General features: G+C 32.5%; 2 protein-coding genes across 2 annotated transcripts; both read right to left on the bottom strand.

Moving 5' to 3' along the window:
• Positions 1 to 6,390: 6,390 nt before the first annotated feature.
• Positions 6,391 to 10,204, bottom strand: LOC143568101 (uncharacterized). The gene is made up of 3 exons (XM_077054336.1): positions 10,187 to 10,204; positions 7,729 to 8,487; positions 6,391 to 6,790 (listed from the first exon to the last, which is right to left on the bottom strand). The coding sequence occupies exons 1-3, from the start codon at positions 10,198 to 10,200 to the stop codon at positions 6,490 to 6,492; spliced, it is 1,074 nt and encodes a 357-aa protein (XP_076910451.1). The 5' UTR covers positions 10,201 to 10,204; the 3' UTR covers positions 6,391 to 6,489.
• An 8,167-nt stretch (positions 10,205 to 18,371) lies between these two features.
• LOC143568100 (transcription factor MYB46-like) lies at positions 18,372 to 21,808 on the bottom strand. Its single transcript, XM_077054335.1, has 2 exons — positions 21,224 to 21,808; positions 18,372 to 19,510 (listed from the first exon to the last, which is right to left on the bottom strand). The coding sequence occupies exons 1-2, from the start codon at positions 21,511 to 21,513 to the stop codon at positions 18,862 to 18,864; spliced, it is 939 nt and encodes a 312-aa protein (XP_076910450.1). The 5' UTR covers positions 21,514 to 21,808; the 3' UTR covers positions 18,372 to 18,861.
• Between the last annotated feature and the right edge of the window lie 206 nt (positions 21,809 to 22,014).

Here is a 22,014-nt window from a genome sequence, read left to right as displayed (position 1 = left end):
TGTCGTGCCTTTGGATGAGTGTTCAAAGGCATTGGCCTTCGGTTAGAGTTTTCCCCAAATCAAATGACGAGTGTATTCTGATGCAATGAATTTAAGCAGTAATTCATTTGAAGGATTCGTTGGCAGTTGAAAAAACAAAGAAAGGGTGATTAACTATTTTTTTTAGAGTTGTATACCATGGTAAATATCTTAACTTCTAGTTTTGATGATAGAAAAATACCATAAGATAGGTTGGAAGTTGGAACATTATGAATATGACTTCAGGGTGGATTTCGAATAAGACATTGATACAAAGCTAATCAAAGAGTGTGCGAATTATCACTTATAAAGAATGTCTTCCTTCATGACACTCTTCACGAAAAAGTGTTTGTGACTTAATCATCAGGTTTTATCAATCCTCGATTTTCCAATCACGATTGTAAATTGAATAAATCACTCTTATGACCTCAATAAAAGCACCTAGAGCTTGTACATGGAGCTCACTAATTTTCTCCTTCAATTCGGCTTTTGTAGATTGATAACTAATCTTGGTCAAATGTTGATAATTGATTAGCTGTTTGGTAGTCTTATAATGATTTTATTAAGATGAAACTTTGAACTTCTCAAAGTTAAAGTACGTGTGTTTAATTCACTCAAAAGATACTTCGAGAAATTAATTGGATTTTCAAGATATTTTATTCTCCTTTGGATCCAAATTAAAGGACACTGGACACCTAATTAAAACCTCATCCATATTTATCATATAACTTAAGGACAGGATGAGTCATTGCAAGTGAAGTGTATTTGGTCTGAAACCAGAAAGAGACAAATAGTAAAAATCTATCTCAATAATTATAAAAGAATATTGTGTTTTCTATTGACACCGCTACTTTCTGTCTGTTTTAGATGCCAATTTTATATTATTATATCATATGCTAAACTTAACACTAATTATCTATCTTAACTCTAATTAATTAAGGTCAGATGTTTGATATTAAGATCACATGGACAGAACAATTTGAAATTATTGGATACCACTGCCCTTGTTTTGGGCACATAATTCTATGACTTCTAATATATATTTTTTAAGAGTGTTTACAACCATATACCCAATTCTCAAATGAATGATTTTATGACTCACTCAAGAATAACATCAATGAGACAACCTATCATTCTAGAAAAAAACCACTTGAGTCAGATTTCGAACTTAAGACCTTAAGATCATAAGTGTTAACTATCACATTTATATGTTTTATGCAATGAAAAGAAAATAAGGGCCAATTCATAAAAACTATGTTAGGCAATTATTTTATATAAAAATGAAAAGTGCGAGTATTTTGTAAAATAATTTTTTAGCTCGTACATCCAAAAATAACTTAATGATCTTTTCAACTAAATTTTCAAAAATCACTTTCCACAAACATTCATATCTTTATGTACAAATTTAATTTTTCTTTATATGGTTACTTGAAGATAATGATTTCATATGCCAGACTTTAAAATTAAAGACGATAACCAATATATATATATATAATATATATATATATATATATATATATATATATATATATATATATATATATATATATTTTATTAAAATTCATGGGTCTCAACACCCCCAAATACATACGCAAGTATCGGTATAAAGACAAAAGCCATAATACACTCCTCTTCTATCGAAACACTGTTTTTTGCATTCACCAAAATCACATGGATCTGAGAGCCATTCTTCTTCACACGCTTCACCAAACATCACCTTGCTCCCTAAATTAATCATGCATACATTGACCAATAAAAAGAATAGTGAGTCATTAAAAGCGTGTTACTCATAGGGTTAAAAGTACAAATTAACATTCTACTTTGAAATCACATATATATATAATTTACTATAAAACGATTATAGTAATGTGTTGCTTACCAACAAACATTAATATAAGAAAAACTGCAACGTAAAATTTTATAAATGACATCCTTATGAATTCTTGGAATTTTGAAGCTAGAAGAACATATAATGAGATGACTCTTTTAGATGCTCTAAGATTATAAATTTATACTTGAAGCATTATGATGAGAATGTAACGTAAATATATTTTGATATTATGATATATTTTATGACCATAAATGTGAGATGCTACGGTATTTATCGAATGGTATCATTTAGAGGAGGTCAATAAATAATCAACAAATAATCAAATATAACATTTATATAGCACTAAATATATGCTCTGGTCACATGAAGGAGACTGAGTAATAAGAAGGGAAAAATGTTGTAAACGGTTTTCATATAGCTTGACTTGTAGGTGTGTATCATCAAACTGAACCGGATAAGACCTTATCTGTGTTTGTTCGTTAAGCTTTTGTCGAACAATTAGACGGTTCACAAACATCCTACCAAACATAGAGTCGTGTTCGTGTACGTTCAATAAGAAAATGAGTTTGTATGTGTCCGTTTGTTACTCTTGTAAACATACGCTAACGGACGCTAAAGGACAACAAAACACTAACGGACAATGATGGACAGACAATCACCAATGGACACTAATGGATATTAACGGACAAACAAGCATAGGCATATCAAAATACTTAGCATAAACAATAATGGACATTACACCACATGATATCCAAAAATAGTTAACACTTAACATAGTAACCAAACACATAATCATAACAAGATAATGCTTTAGTGTTCAAAATCCACAAACTTCTAGCGTTTCATAAGAAACAAGTTTCAAATTCTTCATTCTTCAATAAATTTCAACATACACAACACTATTAAATAGACGTTACCGGACGGACGTTACATGACATAATTGGACGAACGTTACCGGACGTTCACAAACACTATTGAACGAACGCGGACTTTGTCCATGTTCGTCCTTTAAGCTTAACAAGTATTTTTTCGTGCCCGATTCGTTTATTAAACGGATGAACATAAACAAAGTTTTCATCAAACATACACCGGATGTCCGGTTCCATACAACCCTATGTATCATGTATAAATTTTATTACTTGACCACCGTATCTTATTAAATTAATCATTGATTACCATTATCATCAACCTATTTACACTTTCTTCTATGATGTATAAATTAAGTTGGTTATTACTTATATTTTTTATCAATTAAATATCTAAAATATATTTTGATTAAAATATCTTATAAAAACAAGTTAAATTCAGTAATGTTAAAAAACTATTTAAACAGGGACTGACCACTTATGGGGTCCGGATAAAGCGATTATTAATTTTTAATTATTTATATGTAACGTATATTATCGTTTTACAATGGACCCCAAATTTTTAGAACGACAACCACTATAAACTTGTTGCTTGTTTGAACTAAAAAATGATAGATGGTTGGAGTGGTTACCCCAACTCCTTTAATCAATTTATTAGGTTTCACAAAGTGTCGAGTGCAATTTTTTTCTTATTTTTCTTGTATTTTTTTTTATTTTTATGTTGCACTCTTTTTTAACATTAAATAAATTTAAAATAAAGAAAAATGTTATTTATTTGATGTGTTTTTTAAGGGAACGTTGCCATAAAAATTTAAAAATAGAGTCAAGTACATTTAGCCAATCTCTTGTAAAATACATTATATGCACCAAAAACTATTTCCACATTTTACTTTTATTTATCTAAAATAATTATTTTTATTTACCTTCAAAATCATTTTATCAAGTTTTTATGCAATTTTTATCATTAAAACGGTTTTAGTTACATACTTAAAAAATCTATGTACTCTAGCTATAGAGACAAAGTTAGTGTTTAAGTATATCAATATACCAACGGCCAATTGGTCCAATGATAGCATCATGCTTTATATATATATTTAAGGTCACGAGTTCGAGTCTTGTTTGTGATAGAATGTCAAGAGTTTTAACACAGTGAGCTATCAGGCGTTGTCTTTCCCTGAAATTGGTTGTAGGCTAGGTCACCAACGTTGTTTGTGATTACGAGCGATGGTGACCTTTTGCAAATTCGTGTACCCGCATGACCAGACTTTGTTCGTCAAACAATTTAAATATATTATAATAATAATACATTTTTATTTTTAAATTATATACATATTTTAAAACTACCTAATTATAGTTTATGTATAGGCATATCCGGGCGTGGGGGGGACATGTTTTATCCGGGAAATCCCTCAATAGGTGGACTGTTAGGGGCTCCGTCCGTCCGGACTCGTGGCCAGCTCGGGCTACCTTTAGTCAATGGGTGCCACGTACGAAGTACTCGGCGTTAATTAGTTGGTCGTTCAAAAAAAATTGTTTATGTATAGGCATAAGACACGTTATAGGCCTAGGATACCCAATATTTAAGGATAGATTCTAATTATACACACGTGCACATGCACTTGGATTTTTGGGATTTGTTTGGTGTTTTTCTAGAATTCGTTTTTTGTTTTCCCATAAAATTGTTTTGTGTAAACCTTAGCATCTAGAATTTTAAATAAAAAATATTATATAGAATTGTTCTCAGAAGTTATACTTAAATTAAATATATTTTTCTTAACACTGAGAATTTTTTTTTAAAGGTTAAATCTCATAACAAACAGAAGTCTCTTTTGTTTTTTTAGATATGAGGTCCGAGACCCCTGCTAAAAATGTTGATAAGAATGGATTTGAAGTTATGGTAACTAAGAAAATGAAGAAACAGTGGCTTGCAAAGAATTCAAACCATGTGAGTAGAGGTGTACAAAACTGGATTTTTTTTTCCAAACCGAATTGGTTTGGTCAAAACTTGTTTGAAACAAACCGGTTTAGGAGCAAGAGAGGTCGACCTGGTACAGGTAAGTTTAGAATTGTTCTTTTTAAAACCGGTACCAAAACCGGAGGTTTGAGTTGGTTCATGAACCGGTTGGATGAAACTGTTTTCTTGTTAAACCGGTTCGGGTCAGTTTGCCTTGAACCAGTCTCAACCCGGTTTTTTACACCTCTATGTGTGACTAGAGGTGCACAAACCGGTTTGGGTTAAAACCAGTTCGGTTTGGTCAACAAAAGTCAAAACCGGTTTATGATCACTTTTTGTTCGGGTTGAAACCAGTTTCTTGACCAGGTTACGATCGGCTCCGGTTTTGACCGGTTTCGGTTCGATTAACCAGTTTTGGTGGAGAAAATTACAAACCGGTTCGGAACCTATGGTTTCAATCGGTTCCAAACTGGATTCTTCATAATCAGTTTCAAACCATTTTGGTTTAATTTTCGGGTCGGTTCGATTAACCGGTTTAATGTCTCATATCTAGTGGACTTCCTTCTATGGCCCAACATGCAATGATTAATGTCTCATATTCAACACAGAATAATTTGCAACAAAGTTCAAGTAGGCCTAAGGCCCAATCAAACACTATCGGCCCAAGTAGATCCAATTCGGTTAATATCGGTGTGGGCTCGGGTGTTGGAATTTATTTTGGGCCTAGGTCTGGCCCAATCTTGGAACCGGTTATGGTGGATAAAAAACAATAAGGTGTTATGAATTATGATGTCTTAACAAGTTTAGTGCTTTGGATGAAATAGAAGAGAAGATGGATGACTATTATGATGATGATATTGGGGTTCGGGATGACACGAACACCAAACCGCCTGGTGTTGTTTTTCCAAGTGGTCTTCGGGGCTTCAAGCTTACTATAAACGACTTTTTAATGATGATGATGATGATGAGGTGGTGTCGGAAGGAAATGAAACCGGGAGATTCATGAAATATGTTAAGTAGCTCTCTAGTTATTAGTTTGCTATGTTAGTATTTTCGGCTTTGTGATGTAGTTTGGTTTGATTTTGAGTATACTTCTTCGAGAACGGTTTATGTCCAACAGTGTTAGATGCTCTTAGTTTGTAATCACTTTTTCTTCTTTTTCTTTATTAATGAAATGTTAGCCGGAGTGCCGTCCCCTTTACAAAAAAAAAATAAAAAAAAAGTAATAATAATAATAATAATAATAATAATAATAATAATAATAATTAGTTACACGTGTAGATATGAGTTACGTGAGACAGAGGTCACTTATCCATACTAACTCATAAGTCTCTTTAGCGCATGAAACTTCTTGTTAACAATTCCGCGCATCATCTTTTATTTTATCATCAATTTTGGTTGCACAGAAAACCCAAACACGAAACCGGATCCGATATAAAAACTCGGAACCGGACCCGATATAAAAACCGAATATGGGTTTCTTTACACTCTGACTCTGATTTTTACTACCTGAACTCGAACCGGATCCTGCCCGTAGGGTACATACAATGTATGCATTTCAGTACCAAAATCTGTACCCGAAACCGGACTCGATTTGTACTCGGTAAGATCTAAATCACGCATATGGTTCTCAAAACAAACAGCTGCCTATGCATTTTTACTTCATATGATTCCACAAATTTTCACTCAAATAACAACCATCTTTTCTCATCACAAATACCCATAACCGAAATCCAAAGTACATACATCAGTTATCACAACACAACAAAAGTCGAACAAAAGATCAATTATTCTTACGTAAAAAAACAGCGAATAAATCCTCAACCCCTTAAAACTGGATCTCTCATCTCCTCAGGAGACGACATAAACAGCTCAATGTAACGACTGCCAAGTGTCATCCGATCTTTGGCTAACGCAGCTTTTGAGTCTTCCAAGTTTGCAAACTCCACAAAAGCTTCTCCTGTTGACCTTCCTTCTGAATTAAACGTTATATGAATCGCGTCATCAGATAATGCAAATTCTTTGAAGAAATCGAGGATATCTTCTTTTCCAGCTGAATATGGTAATCCCCTCATTCGCAACACGTTTGTATCTTCTTCTGGTGGTTTTGGCACGTTTCGTCTAACACCCAACAAATAATAAAAAGGCATCAATGCAAGTCAACTTCAACGTCAAATGAAGATACTGTCACTTCTACATGTGAGTTCCAAAAATGGGATATTATTAAATCAGAATGAATCACAGTCATCAATATTTAAATAGACTGTGTTTGACCGTTTGCAAAGCTTTTGTTCTATGAAGTTGTCAAGTTGTAATAATGGTAATCGGTCTACCTGGCAATTATAACCGTTTTAATAAGAAATGGGTTTGATTTCCGTTTACTCAAATGATACAACGGGTCAATTTGGGTCTAAACATCTTATGCAACGGTGATCAAAACGGGTGGATCTTATAAAGCCTGATAAATTAAAACGGCTCTAAATGTGGAACCACCAATTATTTTCACTCCAACCAGTTCTGACCCGAACCCAGTTTGACCCGACACCCAACCCAACTCAAGCCCGCCCATTTTTCCAGGCCCAGTGATTGGGCTTTTTGGAAAATTCAATATATCTGAGAAATTAATAACAAATAATAGAAACAAAAACGACAATTGGTGAGATTTAAGTAAAACTATAAAATTCTCCCAAATTAAACAAAGGTGGTAATTGGGTAGTTATATTTCACCCTTTTGACAATGGGTCTGTTGGAGCCAGTAAAACAAATTATCCAAAACCTATTATTTGATTTACATATTCGATTGTTCGATAATCTGTGCCAAGGAAAAAAAAAAGAAAAGACGACAGTTTGGGTCGCTTGCTTATCGTTGATGTCGATCAAAATCCAAATAAGAAACGGAATTTAAACAAATATAATGGAAAGGGGTATAATGGTCATTAAAGTTGAGTATATATATAAATTTTGAAGTTTGCAAGGGTATAATATGAAGTTATTAATCCTAATAAAGAAACAACAAAGTGTATATAAAAGGCAAAACTATATGAAAAGCGTATACTTACCGTCCATTTGAAACCGCTTCCTGCCACTCCTCCAGCGATGATGGGAACAGCTCGATATACCGATTCCCGATACACGTTCCGTCCTCCATCATAGCTAATTTAGAATCTTCCGGGCTTTCAAATTTCACATAAGCCTCACCAGTCACCTTTCCCTCCGAATTAACCATAAAATAAATCGAATCGTCTAACAAAACCGAACCCTTAAAAAACTCCAGAATATCATCTCGATTAGCAGTAAACGGTAAACCCCGCAACCGAATCACACCCGTATGCTGTGCATTATCTTTTGACGGATCACGCTTCGGTAACGAACGACGTGGTGACCGTTGACGGACCACGCGTGAATCAGCAACCACATTACAAATCGCCTTATAATATTCCTGTCGGTCGCTTCTAAACACTTCAACGTACCGTTTCCCGATATTTTGGCGGTTTTTCTGAAGCGCGTATTCAACTTGAAAAGCGTAGCCGAGTACACAAAACGATTCACCTACAAACTTCCCGTGTTTGTGGACAAATAGGATGTCTACTATGTCGAGACCATGAAAAAAGTCGATGATATCGGTTTCTGAACAGTCGAATGGTAGGCCCCGCAGTCTGACAACCGGGAAAGAGGGTGGTTGGTTCACGTATGAGTAAGCGGGTGGGTTGTAAAGAAAGTTTGAAGCGGGTGGTGTACTGTAATATGATGAACCCTGATCTATTACACGCTGTCGTTTCAGACCCATTTCACGCCCGTCGCCAGATTCCACATATTTCCTTTAATTAATATGATTAAGACAAATCATGTTAGTATATTGCATAACATCTGTGCATATAGATAAAATTTGATGAATGCCTGAGCAAGAAAATCGAGGACACTAAAGTCTAATCTAAACCATATGAAGGTGGATAATAAAAAAATTTAAATTATTAACGGAAGCTGTGATTGAAATTATGAATCTCTTTCTGTAAACAATGGCTTTTACTGTCATTATAAAAATAAGCAACTGTAGCATTTAAGCATGTTTGTATATAGGGGACTAAATGAGCCAGTGCGGCTTGTGAGCTACTTGAAATTGGCTAGTTAAAACTTGAACCGAGTCGAGCTTAAACGAGCTTGAGCTTTTATAAAGCTCATTTAGTAAACTAGCTCAAGCCTGAACTTCACATATGAAGATCGTGCCGGCTCGTGAGCCCAAACGAAATTTTATTTATATAACTTTTATTAAACATATTTGTGTAGTAACTATTACTAATTTACTATATGAAAAGTTATAACTATAAATATACATGCAAAGAACTACAAAAAATATCAATAAAATAATGAAAAAATTAATAAATAATAAAACGAGCCAAGCTCGAGCTTGACAAACTACTCACGAGCCGAGCTCGAGCTTTTATTTAGGCTCATTTAGTAAACGAGCTCAAGCCCTAGCTTCACATATGTAGCTCGTGCCGGCTCGCGAGCCTGAACAAGCTTTTTTACTTATACAACTTTTATTCAGTATATTTCAAAAAAAACTAATACTAAACAGAAAAATATTAAAGTTATAAACATATATGTAAATAATTATAAAAACATATTAATAAAATAATTAAAAAAACTAGTAAATAATAAACAAGACAAGCTCAAGCTTCACAAACTACTCACAAGCCAAGCTCGAACTTTAAAAATACAGCCTTAAACAAGCCAAGCTCGAACGTTAAAAATACAACCTTAAACGAGCCAAGCTCAAACTTTAAAAACACAACCTTAAACGAGCCAAGCTCAAACTTTAAAAACACAACGACCCAAGCTCTAACTTAAAAAATACAACGTTAAACGAGCCAAGCTCAAACTTTAAAAATACAACCGGCCAAGCTCTAACCTTAAAAATACAACCTTAAACGAACCAAGCTTGAACTTTAAAAATACAGCCTTAAACAAGCCTAGCTCAACTTTAAAAATACAACTTTAAACGAGCTGAGCTCTAGCTTGATCCCTCTTATATTATAACGATCTGAGCTCGAGCTGAAAGAAGCTCGGGCTCAGCTCGGCTCGTCTACGCCCCTAAATGCTGTTGTTTGTTTTTATAACTAGTTCGACTCAGCTCAGCTCGTTTACGCCCCCAAACGCCATTGTTTCTTTTTAATTATAATTATTTCACGGCTCGGCTCCTTTACGGCCCTAAACACTACTGTTTTGGATACTGTTCCTCAACAGTTTACAAACTGTGATACAGAACAAGCTCATGAACAGTTAAACTAAAGAAAACTAAATAAAATTCAACATTAATTTCACATTTTTTTTATACAAATTAGGTTTAACAATAATAATTCTAAATTAATCACATAATCAATTTGTAAATTAATCAGTCACAAACAAATAAAATATACCAAACCCTGAAATTCTACATTGATCTAATTAAACAGAAATTAAATAGGCATCGGAAGATAACAATAACAATAATAATAATAATGATAATCGAAGACTTACCCTCTGTAAAACATGATATCTGTTTTCGAAGAATTAGGGTTTACAGCAAGTATTTGATAATGATAAACGGGTCGATTGATAAAAATAAAGAGGGGGGGGGGGGGGGGGGGGGGGGGTTAAACTATTTTTGAATTTATAGCTTTCGTCCTTTAAATTTTGAGGGTTTGTAATGTTTGTTACATTTTGCTCCTTTTATTGCTAACAAAATCTAGGCCTGTAAACGAATCGAAGGTTCGGTAAATTATTCGGCGAGAAGGTTGTTTATTTAATAAAAGAATGAACATGAACAACAAATATGTGTTCGTTTAATCAAACGAACCAACACGAACACATCTTTCATTTCTTCGTTTATGTTCGTGAGCGTTCGTTTATTATTGTTTGTTTATTTATGTTAGTTTGTATTCGTTTATATAGTAATGATAAATAATTATTTATTATTTGTATGAGTCACCTAGTTAATAGTTGAATATTTGTTCGTTTGTGTTCAGTGCTGTTTGTTCATATATGATCATTTACTTTCACGTGTTTTTGTTCAGTTATGTTCATGAACTGTTCGTTTAGATGCAAAAAAAAAAAAAAAAAAAACGAACATGAACACAAATATTTGTTCAATCAAGTATTCATGTTCTTTTAAAGTTAAATGAACGAACACGAACATGCCCTTGTTGATGTGGCACATGTGTATTAGTGGGTTTTAGGGCGAATGAAGTTCATTCGTTTAACTACAACCGATTTACGATGCACCGTTCTCATCTCACGATTCGTTCATACATCAGGTCATGTAAATTAGCCGGTTGTATTTTTTTCTTGAATTCTCTTCCATCCATATGTAACTTTATAAAGGAACATTTATGACAAAAACCAATAATATGTTGACAATTGCGACATCCCTGCATCAAACTTTGTAACTTTTATTACACCATTCGTCTACTATGCATTTAGATTTCAATATATGTCTACAAAATATGACATCCATATTCTTGTCTTAATGCATAGATGTATGTATGTGACTCTCTAGTGTACATTTTATACTTTTGTTTGTTAAAAAAGGGTTCGAAAAGAAAGATAAACTTAAAGAAAGCGCGGAGAGAGAAATAAATTACTTAAATTTATTTAAACATTTCTTATGATTAACGGTGAATTTGTCTTGTTAGTGTTCTAGGTCGAGTTTGAGACGTGTTTAGTTATTGGTAATTTGAATGTTTATACGTGTGTGTGTGCAATGCTCATGTTTATATCATTGTTTTGATAACTTGACTGTTTGTTGAAATAATTGTAACTATTGTATGTTAATAATCAATTTACAGAAAAATAATACATTATCATTGACTCGTTGTACTTACATGTCAATGGTCAAATATAAAAATATCCTAAAATAAATATGTAGTTGAGATAAGTCAATAACCAAAAATAGTGTAAACGTGGTTCCGGACTTGACCTAGAACCGGCCGGACCTATCCGACAAGCGACCCCGAACCAGGTTTTGGTTCATCAGTAAAATTGTACCCAGACCTGGACCCCACCTGGACCTTGTTGGAACCTGTGCCACCTCTACCCGGTCAAAACCCAGACCCGACTCGGCCAAAACCCCATAAAAGCTCGACAAAGCCGGTCAAATACCCAACCATACCCGATACCGGTTCTTATCCAACCCGGTTCTTGGCTTTTGTTGACCCTATAAAGAAGCGGTTCCTACCCGGCTCCGGCTAGTTAAGATATCCGGTTTTCCCACCTCTAATAGAGTGGTTAAATAATCACCTTTTTTATTCTTCGACTTAACATGACATTATTGGGCTTATATACTTCATTCGGAGGCTAAAGGCAACAGCCCAGCCCAGGCCTCATTTGCTTTAACTTAGGCCTACTTCAGTTTTGATCATTTTTTGTTTTCTTGTTTCTTAAAATACATATTTAAGAAATGTATATATTTTTAAATTAGAAAATAAGTTTTAATTATATTATATTTACATTTTTTTTTCATTTTTCAATTATAAGCTGAAAATTATTATTTTTATGGGTTTCTAGTGTATATATATCTAAACCATGATAAAATTAAATTAATATCCTAGTTAACCAATACAATATTGATATACTTCAACTCTTTTTGTTTAAACTCGTGTTTGTCAATGAAACTTTCTATTGATATTTCAAAACTTGATAGACGATTCACGGGTTCAACTGGTCAGCCTAGTCTTAACAATGGTCTTGCCATCAAACTCATTGACTCATACCGGTTTTGTTTTGTTCTTTTAAGATCAAGTGATTTACTTGTCTTTGGCTCATTAGCTCTTAAAACCAGACACCCTCCGATGGTTTCCACTTTCCGATGACCGGTCAATCCGATTTTCAAAACATTACTTGCTAAAACCACTTGGTGCATAAATGGGTTTTGTTAAGATGTTAAGATGCATTAAGCATGTGACACATTAAAAATGATTTATTACTGAATATAAATAAGTTTGCCTTTGCAACCAGTGATGCATTATCAATTACCACACTTTTTAATTGAGTGTGTTTTTGATAATTTAGGATAGACATAATGAGCACTAATTTTCATCATGTTATTTTGTGTATCATAAAATAAAGTTATCAATAATATGTTTACACATAGAGATTGGTTTAACGTTGTTCTTGCTTTTTTATTAAACTTTATTATCTTGAAATAAATGCAATATGACAAAATATGTATAAAAGTGCTAATATTTTCATAACATATAATCTTACTTTTGATTATCACCAATATAATTAATACACATGCAAATAAAACTATTGATGAATATTTGACTTTACTTATGATGATTTAAAACGTAATAAAATGGAATTATTACACAATTTTCTAGTCTTTCATTTAACTCATTAGTTGTTACAATGTAATATCTCACATCGGTTGAGGAGCAGATCAAAACCTTCTTCCACTATCGTGACATGATTTAAATCCGTGACGCGATAGTGGTTTTTCCCGATAAAGTGAATAATATCATGGTGTGATGACGTTAGGTTGTTACATATAACATCTTATATGGTTGGTTTATTAAAGGATTTTAAAATAGGAATAAGGAGAAGGTTGGGTTTTATAACTATGTCTAAAACTTCCGGTTTTTCATATGAAAGCAATAGTTGTTAGATAATAAGTCATATTTCAAATTGATGCAATAATTACCAAGAAAACTCTTTGGTGACTAAAAGTAGAAAATCAATGACAATCTTTAAAAGTACACATTCAGAAATTATTCATCTTTGAAAATTACTATAGCCTTTTAATCCTTTTCTTTTTTAATGTCACATGCTATTCATCTTTATAACCATAGCAAGAAAGTAAATATAACCCTCTTTTAGATGCATGGATGATTGTGAAATGTTTATTATAGAATCTCAATGCGATGAGTTTGGCCATATGTGACACGTTAGATGGATAGCTGGAGAAGAAAGAGGAGGATTGTCAGTTTGACGTACACCCACACAGACTAGAGAGGATCATTCGTGAGGATGACAGGCCCGGGGGGGGGGGTCTTTGTGAAGCTCTCGAAGATGCTCTTAGGAGGATAAGTTAAAGAGTATGTTGTTAGGGAATAAGTTGTGGGCGTGAAAGAGGGCTTCAAAAGCTTATGTGAAATGCCTTTAAAGCCCCGCACACCGCACCAGAATGGTAAGGAGGGGCTTCAACTTGTTACCGAGCAGGAAGGGGTTATTTTCAAAGCATGGTGTGGCTTAAATGCTAAAGAGGTGTGACTTTAAAGTGGTAAAGAAGCTTAAAATCACAATACGGTGTTTAAAGGGTGGGACATTAACGTGACAGGACGCTTTAACTTGGGCTTTAAAGCTCATTCACAACAACCAGCCTTATGGTATAGATAGTCAATTAGAATGCTGAGTATTAACTTCGATAAGTAATGACCGGTCACGATTCTTAATAAATAACCGTCACTTAAAATTTACTATATTAACATTTTTATCAACAAAGCCTAATTAACCATAAACACATCAACTTTTAGCAAGCTCAAATTTGTAGAATGCTTTTATATCTATCTATATATATATATATATATATATATATATATTCTAACTTGACCTAGCTATTAGAAAAGTTACCGTTTGTTCAAGTGTTTAATTTGATGAGTGACAAAGGATAAGTTTTCACCTAAACCAATGTTTTACCAAGTAGAAATCAAACATCATATCAATAAGAAACATGATAATTTTACGAGAGAGATACGTAAATAATCGGTCACCATATCACTATCATAGTTCATAATAATAAACAGAGTTAGTTATCAAGTCTTCTAATTTTCTTAGGCCCAAATGATTCAATATCACACTCTCCACTTTCGTATGTCATTCATTCAACTAAAGGTGATTGATGCACCCTTTTCCATAACTAATCAACTTTTTTAATAAATAAAATGAAAATAATACTAAATTAATTAAACATCAACTTTACTAAAATGTATATCACAGTTAAAAATTATTCAAAAAGAAATAAAAAATAGGGTTAAACTTATCAAGCTATTTGAGATTCAATCTATTTATGATTGACTCGATAATTATAATTGGTAATTGATTATATATAGAGAAGAGATTAATCGACTTTGAGTTTAAATTGAAGTTTATTTAACAAATATACTTGGGTTTGAGTTTCATATACTGAGCTTGATTAGGCTAGCGCGCCTAACAACAATACTAAATTAAACATCAACTTTACTAAAATGTATCAACAATTAGAAAATATCCAAAAGAAAGGGGATAACAAAAAATAGGGGTCTACTTATCAAGCTATTTGAGATTGACTCGGTAATTGAAACTGCTTGTATATAGAGAGGAGATTAATCGACTTTGAGTCTAAATTAAAGCTTATTTAACAAATGTACTTGAGTTTTGAGTTTCATATACTTAGATTATATACTTAGATTGATCAGGTTAGCGCGCCTAAATAGTCATGTTATTTATATAAGTACAAAAAATGTGTAGAGTTTATAACAAGTTAAGTATATTGTATGTGTTATTAATATAAGGGTCATGTTATTTTTATAAGTATAATAATTTGTGTTATAAGACAAGAATTGTTCATGAATAAACCCTAAGAGTTGAACTTTGAATATAGAGTTTATAACTAGTTAAGCTTCAACTTGACTTGACTCGTTTATGCCCTTATCAACTGGACTCGTTTATACAAAACACATATATAAAACAAAAGAATAAAAGAGTTAATCAAGTTGCTGATGTTAACATCGGATTAAACAAAAACACATATATTAAATTGTTAAAAAGTTGAATTTTTACAAAACCCTATTAACATTAAAATATTTAAATTATGTGAACTTACTACTAAAACTACACAGGTATATAATGGGGATGTTTTCTAACATTATATTAATTTAAATTGTATCATAGTATTAAATTAAATTTTAATTATTATCGGAAGCATACGAGGTTGAAATCAGTGGACAAATTTTGGATACATGTGTCTCCTCATGAATCTGGATTTTGAATCATGAGGTATATATCTTTTCGACAAAATACTATCTAGAACATAATGATTATTGATGTTATTGCATCAATTATGTGACAAAAAGGTGACAAATATATGTATTTCCAAAATTTATCACTGTTATAATATAGTTTCTAAGGGTGTGCGGGGCACCCAACTCGTCCCACCCGAGCTCGTGTGAGTTGTCCTAGCATAATTGAGATAGTTCGATTTTGTACAACTGAGATAAATAGATAAGTATGTATGTATGTATTAGCTGAGAGCTTCTTTTCGTTTTTATTTCTTTTCGTTTTTTTGGTATATATGCTCCTACTTCGATTTAGCAAAAAGTTAAAACTTGAGGTATTAGACCATGCGTAGTCAAAACTAGACACATCCGGACATTTTACGTCATGTGGCGTCTAGTCAGTTTTTGAACATTTGCAAAAAGTGGGTGTAATAGAAAAAAGACCCCAAAACGCCTCTCCCCCTTCTCCCTACCTCTCACACAAAATCTCAAAATTTGTGCCATATATACGTTTTGTAGGAAACGCTTTGCCCAAAACGCAAAGCCAAAAAGCCTGGGAGGGGGGGGGGGGGAGGGTGGCGTACCCTGACGTTTTGGAGCCATAACGTCACAATTTGGCATGAGTACACATGTTCTTATACTAAAAAATTACCCACACATGTAGAAGTCTATATGAATGATGCACATTTGGTGAAAGATAATTAATGGCTAGCTAGAACCATCATTGAAGGTTTGATTTTATATAGATAACGAATTTGTAGTAGACATATTATAACTCATCATTAATTTTTCTTTGTCAACATCTCACCCAATGGAAATTTTATTTGTTAGTGGTAATGCTTTATGCAAATAACATGGTAATTAAATTTTTTTCTTCTTTTGACATGAAGTTAACTTATATGCAAATTAAACCTTTGTTTGACAAAACATTTTCGACTCATGCATATGAACATGTGTGGATTAAAGTCTTAAACAAATAAATGACTCTTAAACCTCTTTGAATCTCATTACAATGATAAAACTACATCTTCTAGAAAGATAGTTACAAACATAATAAATTAATAATCATCATATACATATAGAATAAAACACATTATTATTGTTAATTAGTTGTGTTATTGAAAAGTTTGCATTACTTCTATGATTTATTTATCTTGTGTTTTTATCCAAGGAAATAATATGTGTTTGGAGAAAATGAAAAATATTGATATACTTTCTACTAATTTATTATATGTGTCACAAAATAGATAAAAACTATTAAACTGCACTAAGAAACATATGTTTATCCTCTTAATGATATTATAACCAACTTTAAGTACCAAAATTCTCTTATTGACCGGAAACTTATTTTTTCTTTCGTAGCAAAAGATCTGTAATGTACGATCTAGTATACGATTCTTACACAAATGCCCGAGATTTTATTTGGGTAACAGTCGTCCTAATCGTTGCATTAAACGACGGACTTGTTCTTTTGGTTCATGAGTTCTTAAAAGTTTGTTATTGAATACTAATAAGGACAATTTAATCACTATGAATGGTTAACATATTTAGTAACACAAATGTTAATTAAAGCAACTTAGATATTGTTTCATAAACATAAACTAATTAAAGTGTTATGCACGTGAAATGAAAGTCAAAGTTTAAAAGAACTAAATGATGAATTATCTTTGGTACTTGAACTTCATGATTAGAAAATGTTAATGGCGTTTAATTACTTAAGACAAATGACACGACAACAACTAATTAACCAAACTCCATATTGACTGGGTAATGCGCAAGAACAACAAGACCACATCTTACTTTCCACTAATAAAGATTTTCACCAAATTAGCAACATTGTTTTGTCTCTTAATAGTAGTAATCATCCTTTCACAAATCAACAATGTTGTTGCATTTTCGTAAAAGCATAATCACAATGCAACTTTCAAATGCTTCCATCATTTGTATACAATGTCGCCCTAATACATACAAAGATATTTTATATCTGATCAACTAAAAATAAGTGTGCTTCTAAGGTTATGTGTTATGAGAAATGTGTTTTCGACGGGTAGACGTACGTCATGTAAGCATAGGGGCATTCACATTTTCTACCAAGCTCCAAGTATTATGTATTGTGATAATGTGAAATGTGGTGGTTTGATATATGGAGTTAATATATTGACAACATCATGTGTTAGTTCATTGTATATGCGAATGGCATTGTTCTCACCAGTATAAAGAGCCTATTCTTATAAAAATTTGTTACCACCTAATTAGCTACTCGGTTCTCAATCAAGTACATCAAAACGCTCCATCATTTTCATGGCATCGAGGTTATCTTTATACCTATGGATTTGTTTCTCACGCCACACCGTGGGGCTGAAAGAAGTACACACACATGAATGGCAACAAATTAGAGGCCACATAAACCAGTGTATTATTCGGGCATAAACAACTTGCACTATATGATCACTTTGTCAATGAATTTCTAATTGATCATAACAATTTCGTCATATCAATACTGCTGATCAACTAGCCGATGCACTTACCACTTACTCAGGGCTCGTGTCTCAAGTTGTGTTCCAAGATTGGAGTCACTAAGGGATCCTTCATCTTGCAGGGCATATTAACGATAAAGACAATATCACATACTTAATCAAATATCTTTTTTGTATTCAAATACATGTTATTCGTCTATCCTTATCTCTTAAAGAGTTGGAATAGTTGGCTACATATACAACCATAGAATCAATGAATCAAACACAATCAATCATAATCTTCATACCTTTACACCATCATCTTTTTCATCCTTGCTCTCATCTAAGTACACTTGGCACTTCAATATTCCACTAAAGAAATAAAATAACATAATTTTTGAATAACTTGTGTGTATATCAACATTCACATATGGTCTTTTGGAATATTGCAAGAAAGTATACCTTTTGAATGTTATTAGCTTAGCCAACCACGAGGACAAAATGTCCTAACATGATAAGGCACATGTATACTTTGATATATCAGTATATACATTATAGTTTTGCACAATGGCCCCATTACACCTATATGCATGTATCCAATCCCATTTTATTCTACAATCTTGAACATTTTACTACTATAAACTATGGAAATTAAAAGAGGTTTGATCCAATTTTCAAAATGGCAAAAGTAATTTGAGGAAATTTAATAAAATTCTACTTTAACGATTTAATTGAACGAAGGAAACGTGCCGGATTCTCTCATCAGTTCTTCAAAGTCCCATTCTTCAACCTTTAGTTCATTGCCTCCGTCCCGACAGTTTTGGTTGTTGTAACATTGGTTCATGATGATGTTGTTCTTGATGGAGTTTATATCATCTAGTGTTTCACTTTTTATACCTCGATTATCATTATTTGTCATGTTTTCTAATGGTGGCATGTTAAAAAGCTCGTCTTCTAACTGTAAATTCCCTCCAAAGATCTCATAACATCCATGGTAACTAATTCCATTATCATCCATGCCAACTTGTGTTGCATCATAGTGTGATGGATGCAAAATGGGCATGTTTGAGCCACGATCTCCTGTTAGTGGCGACCGTTCCATCATTTGGTTTATGTTCATGGCTTGCAATGAAGACGATGATGATGATCTTCGTGTTGCATCCATGTACATAGCCATGAAGTTGCTAGAATCATGCATTGACATTAGTCCCCCCATGATGTCCCTATGTTTGGAAGATGATGAATCAAAACTACTTGTGTTGGGCGACGAGGAGTTTGAGGTTGACTTTTTCATTCTCTTTTTTACGGTTGAGTTCCAGAAATTCTTTATTTCATTATCTGTACGACCAGGCAATCTTGTTGCAATTTGAGACCACCTACGAATTACGGAAATAGAAAAAATTTAAATATTTCGTACAAATATGATAATAAAACGCGTAAAATACGGTATGAATGCATGAAATGCATGGAGGTTGGCTTCATTTGTAAACAAACTACTGAAATAGACAGTGGAGTGTCTTCAACTCAAAGGTTATATGTGGACACACACACCCTCAATCATCCCTTTCACTTTTAGCCATCTAACAAATACATTATACAATTGAAAACTTATTTAAAAAGAATTCAACACATGGATATTGCTTAATCAAATAAATATATGGTTACCTCAAAATTATGTATTCTATAGTATGTGTATTAGTTTGTTTTCCAACAAGTAGTCACACCCACACTAACTATGAAGGTTTATGTGTATTGATTATTGTACAAGTGTGTGATGCATGTTATATGTTATAATTATGTCAAGTTACTCTTTCTTTGGTTCAATAATGAAAGAGAATTATTATGATCTCCAATTCTCCATTAATGATTTGTTAACCGGTTTAAGTCAAAAACACAAAGATTAAATTTGAATCATAAGTTGTGACTATAATCATGTGACCATGACTTCGACATTTTACTTGCTACATATATATATGTTTTACAGAAAAGAAAGCCTAAGGTACAAGTTATATATACAAGTGAATATAATTATTTGCCATTTCTTGTCTAACTAGTATTATACAATTATAGTAGAACTATAACATATGATATAATATTTGGTGCATGCCTTCCATTTATAGTGCCTAATTTGCAATATTTCTAATTATTGAGATTATTATTTGATCACATGCTAACTTCTCAATCACTTTGCTTATATATCAATTCTTTTTATTGATATGTATTAAATATGTGATACATATCATGGGTATTGATTGACATCGTGTAAGAGTAATGTTTCACATACACCTCAATGATTAAATTGTAATGTATAAACATTAAAACTCACATCTTCTGTTGGACACATACTCGATAAATATATTACTCATGTATATATATATATACATATATTATTAATTTTTTTTCGTCCGTTGAGATAAATAAGATTTTAGATTTAAGAATGACTTAAATTCTAACCTTGTTTGGAAATTTATATATCAAAATTCTTAATTTCCATGTTATATATTCACTTAGGCTTTAAGGATCTTTTTATTTCATATTTACTTTAGATAAATTTTAAATTTTAGGAGACAGTTAAACAACTCTAAATATTTTAACCCAAGTGTCTTTTTATTAAATATATTGGTTGTTGAATTCGTTATTAGGATGAATAACACATAACAAAAACATTTAAAAAATCCACTTTAATTTAACTATAATAGAAAAAATAATACTATATGTTATAATAAAACTAAAAATACTTAATATGTATACACTTGGTCAAATTAAAATTAAAAAATAGTAACAAATATTAAACCTAAACCAAAATCAAAATTAAAGATAGTAAGATTAATGTCATAAATACATAATTAACTTCTAACCGTGCAATATATAAACAGTCTGACATCTAATCTCACATTGTCTGCAGACAATCGTCCAAAACAACCAGACGATATACAAGGGTACTATATGTCATCACCACCACATAGAACAGACGGTCATCAATGATAAACATTTTCCAGTACTTCAACCTAGACGACCGTCTGTTTCAAGAGCGGACGATTGTCTAGAGACAAAACAAGATTATACAAAAAGGAGAATGAGAGTCGCACCTGTTACCAAGAAGAGAATGAAGATGAACAATAAGTTCTTCTTCTTGAGGAGAGAAGGCACCACGTTTAACATCCGGCCTCAAGTAATTAATCCACCTTAACCGACAGCTTTTACCATATCGTTGCAACCCGGCATTACGAGCAATGTCACTCCAACACCCTTGGCCATTTGTAACCATATAGTTCATCAACTTCTCATCTTCTTCAGGTGACCACAACCCTTTTCTCATCTTTATCGTCGTCGTTGTCATCATACCATTCACGTTCACCTCATTAATCGGTTTCCTCATTTCCTTAATATATATATATATATTGTTTATGTTTATTGTTTATATGTACTACACACACAATGTGTGTGTTTGTGTGTGTATGTATGTGTGTTGAAAGCTAGAGAGAGATATGAACTCTATTGTTTGGTTCTTTATATTATATATGTGTTGATTACTTTATAAACAGCCAAATGCACCTGTGTTTGATTATTGAATAGGATTGGTGATGATGATGATGACGGCAGTGGGGTTTTGCTTAGAAATGGGGACACGAAATAATATAGAAATTAATTTAGAGAGAGAGAGAATTAGGGTTTATGAGATAAAAGATATAAAAAATTAAAAATGGTTACTTTTGGTAGAATATTCATGAATAGATTTGATTTAAATTAATCGTGGCATACATGGTATGGTATGATAATTAGTTAAGCCAATAAAATATAGACACTTGTTTTCTTTTTCTTTTTTTTTTCTTCTGATATATGTACTAATGTTTCATTACTTCAAGTTTGACTTTAGATT

This window comes from Bidens hawaiensis, unplaced genomic scaffold (assembly GCF_021521415.1).
Source record: "Bidens hawaiensis isolate Kalapana, Puna unplaced genomic scaffold, B.hawaiensis_p1.1 tig00023811_1, whole genome shotgun sequence".
Lineage (NCBI taxonomy): Eukaryota > Viridiplantae > Streptophyta > Magnoliopsida > Asterales > Asteraceae > Bidens > Bidens hawaiensis.
This window is presented reverse-complemented; position numbering and strand designations above follow the sequence as displayed.

Coding starts and splice junctions, on each gene's coding strand:
- LOC143568101 (XM_077054336.1), bottom strand. Junction 6,791..7,728: donor GAAGCGGTTTCAAATGGACG/GTAAGTATACGC, acceptor GTTGGGTGTTAG/ACGAAACGTGCCAAAACCAC.
- LOC143568100 (XM_077054335.1), bottom strand. CDS start 21,513: ATGAGGAAACCGATTAATGAGGTGAACGTGAATGGTATGATGACAACG. Junction 19,511..21,223: donor CATTCTCTTCTTGGTAACAG/GTGCGACTCTCA, acceptor CGTAATTCGTAG/GTGGTCTCAAATTGCAACAA.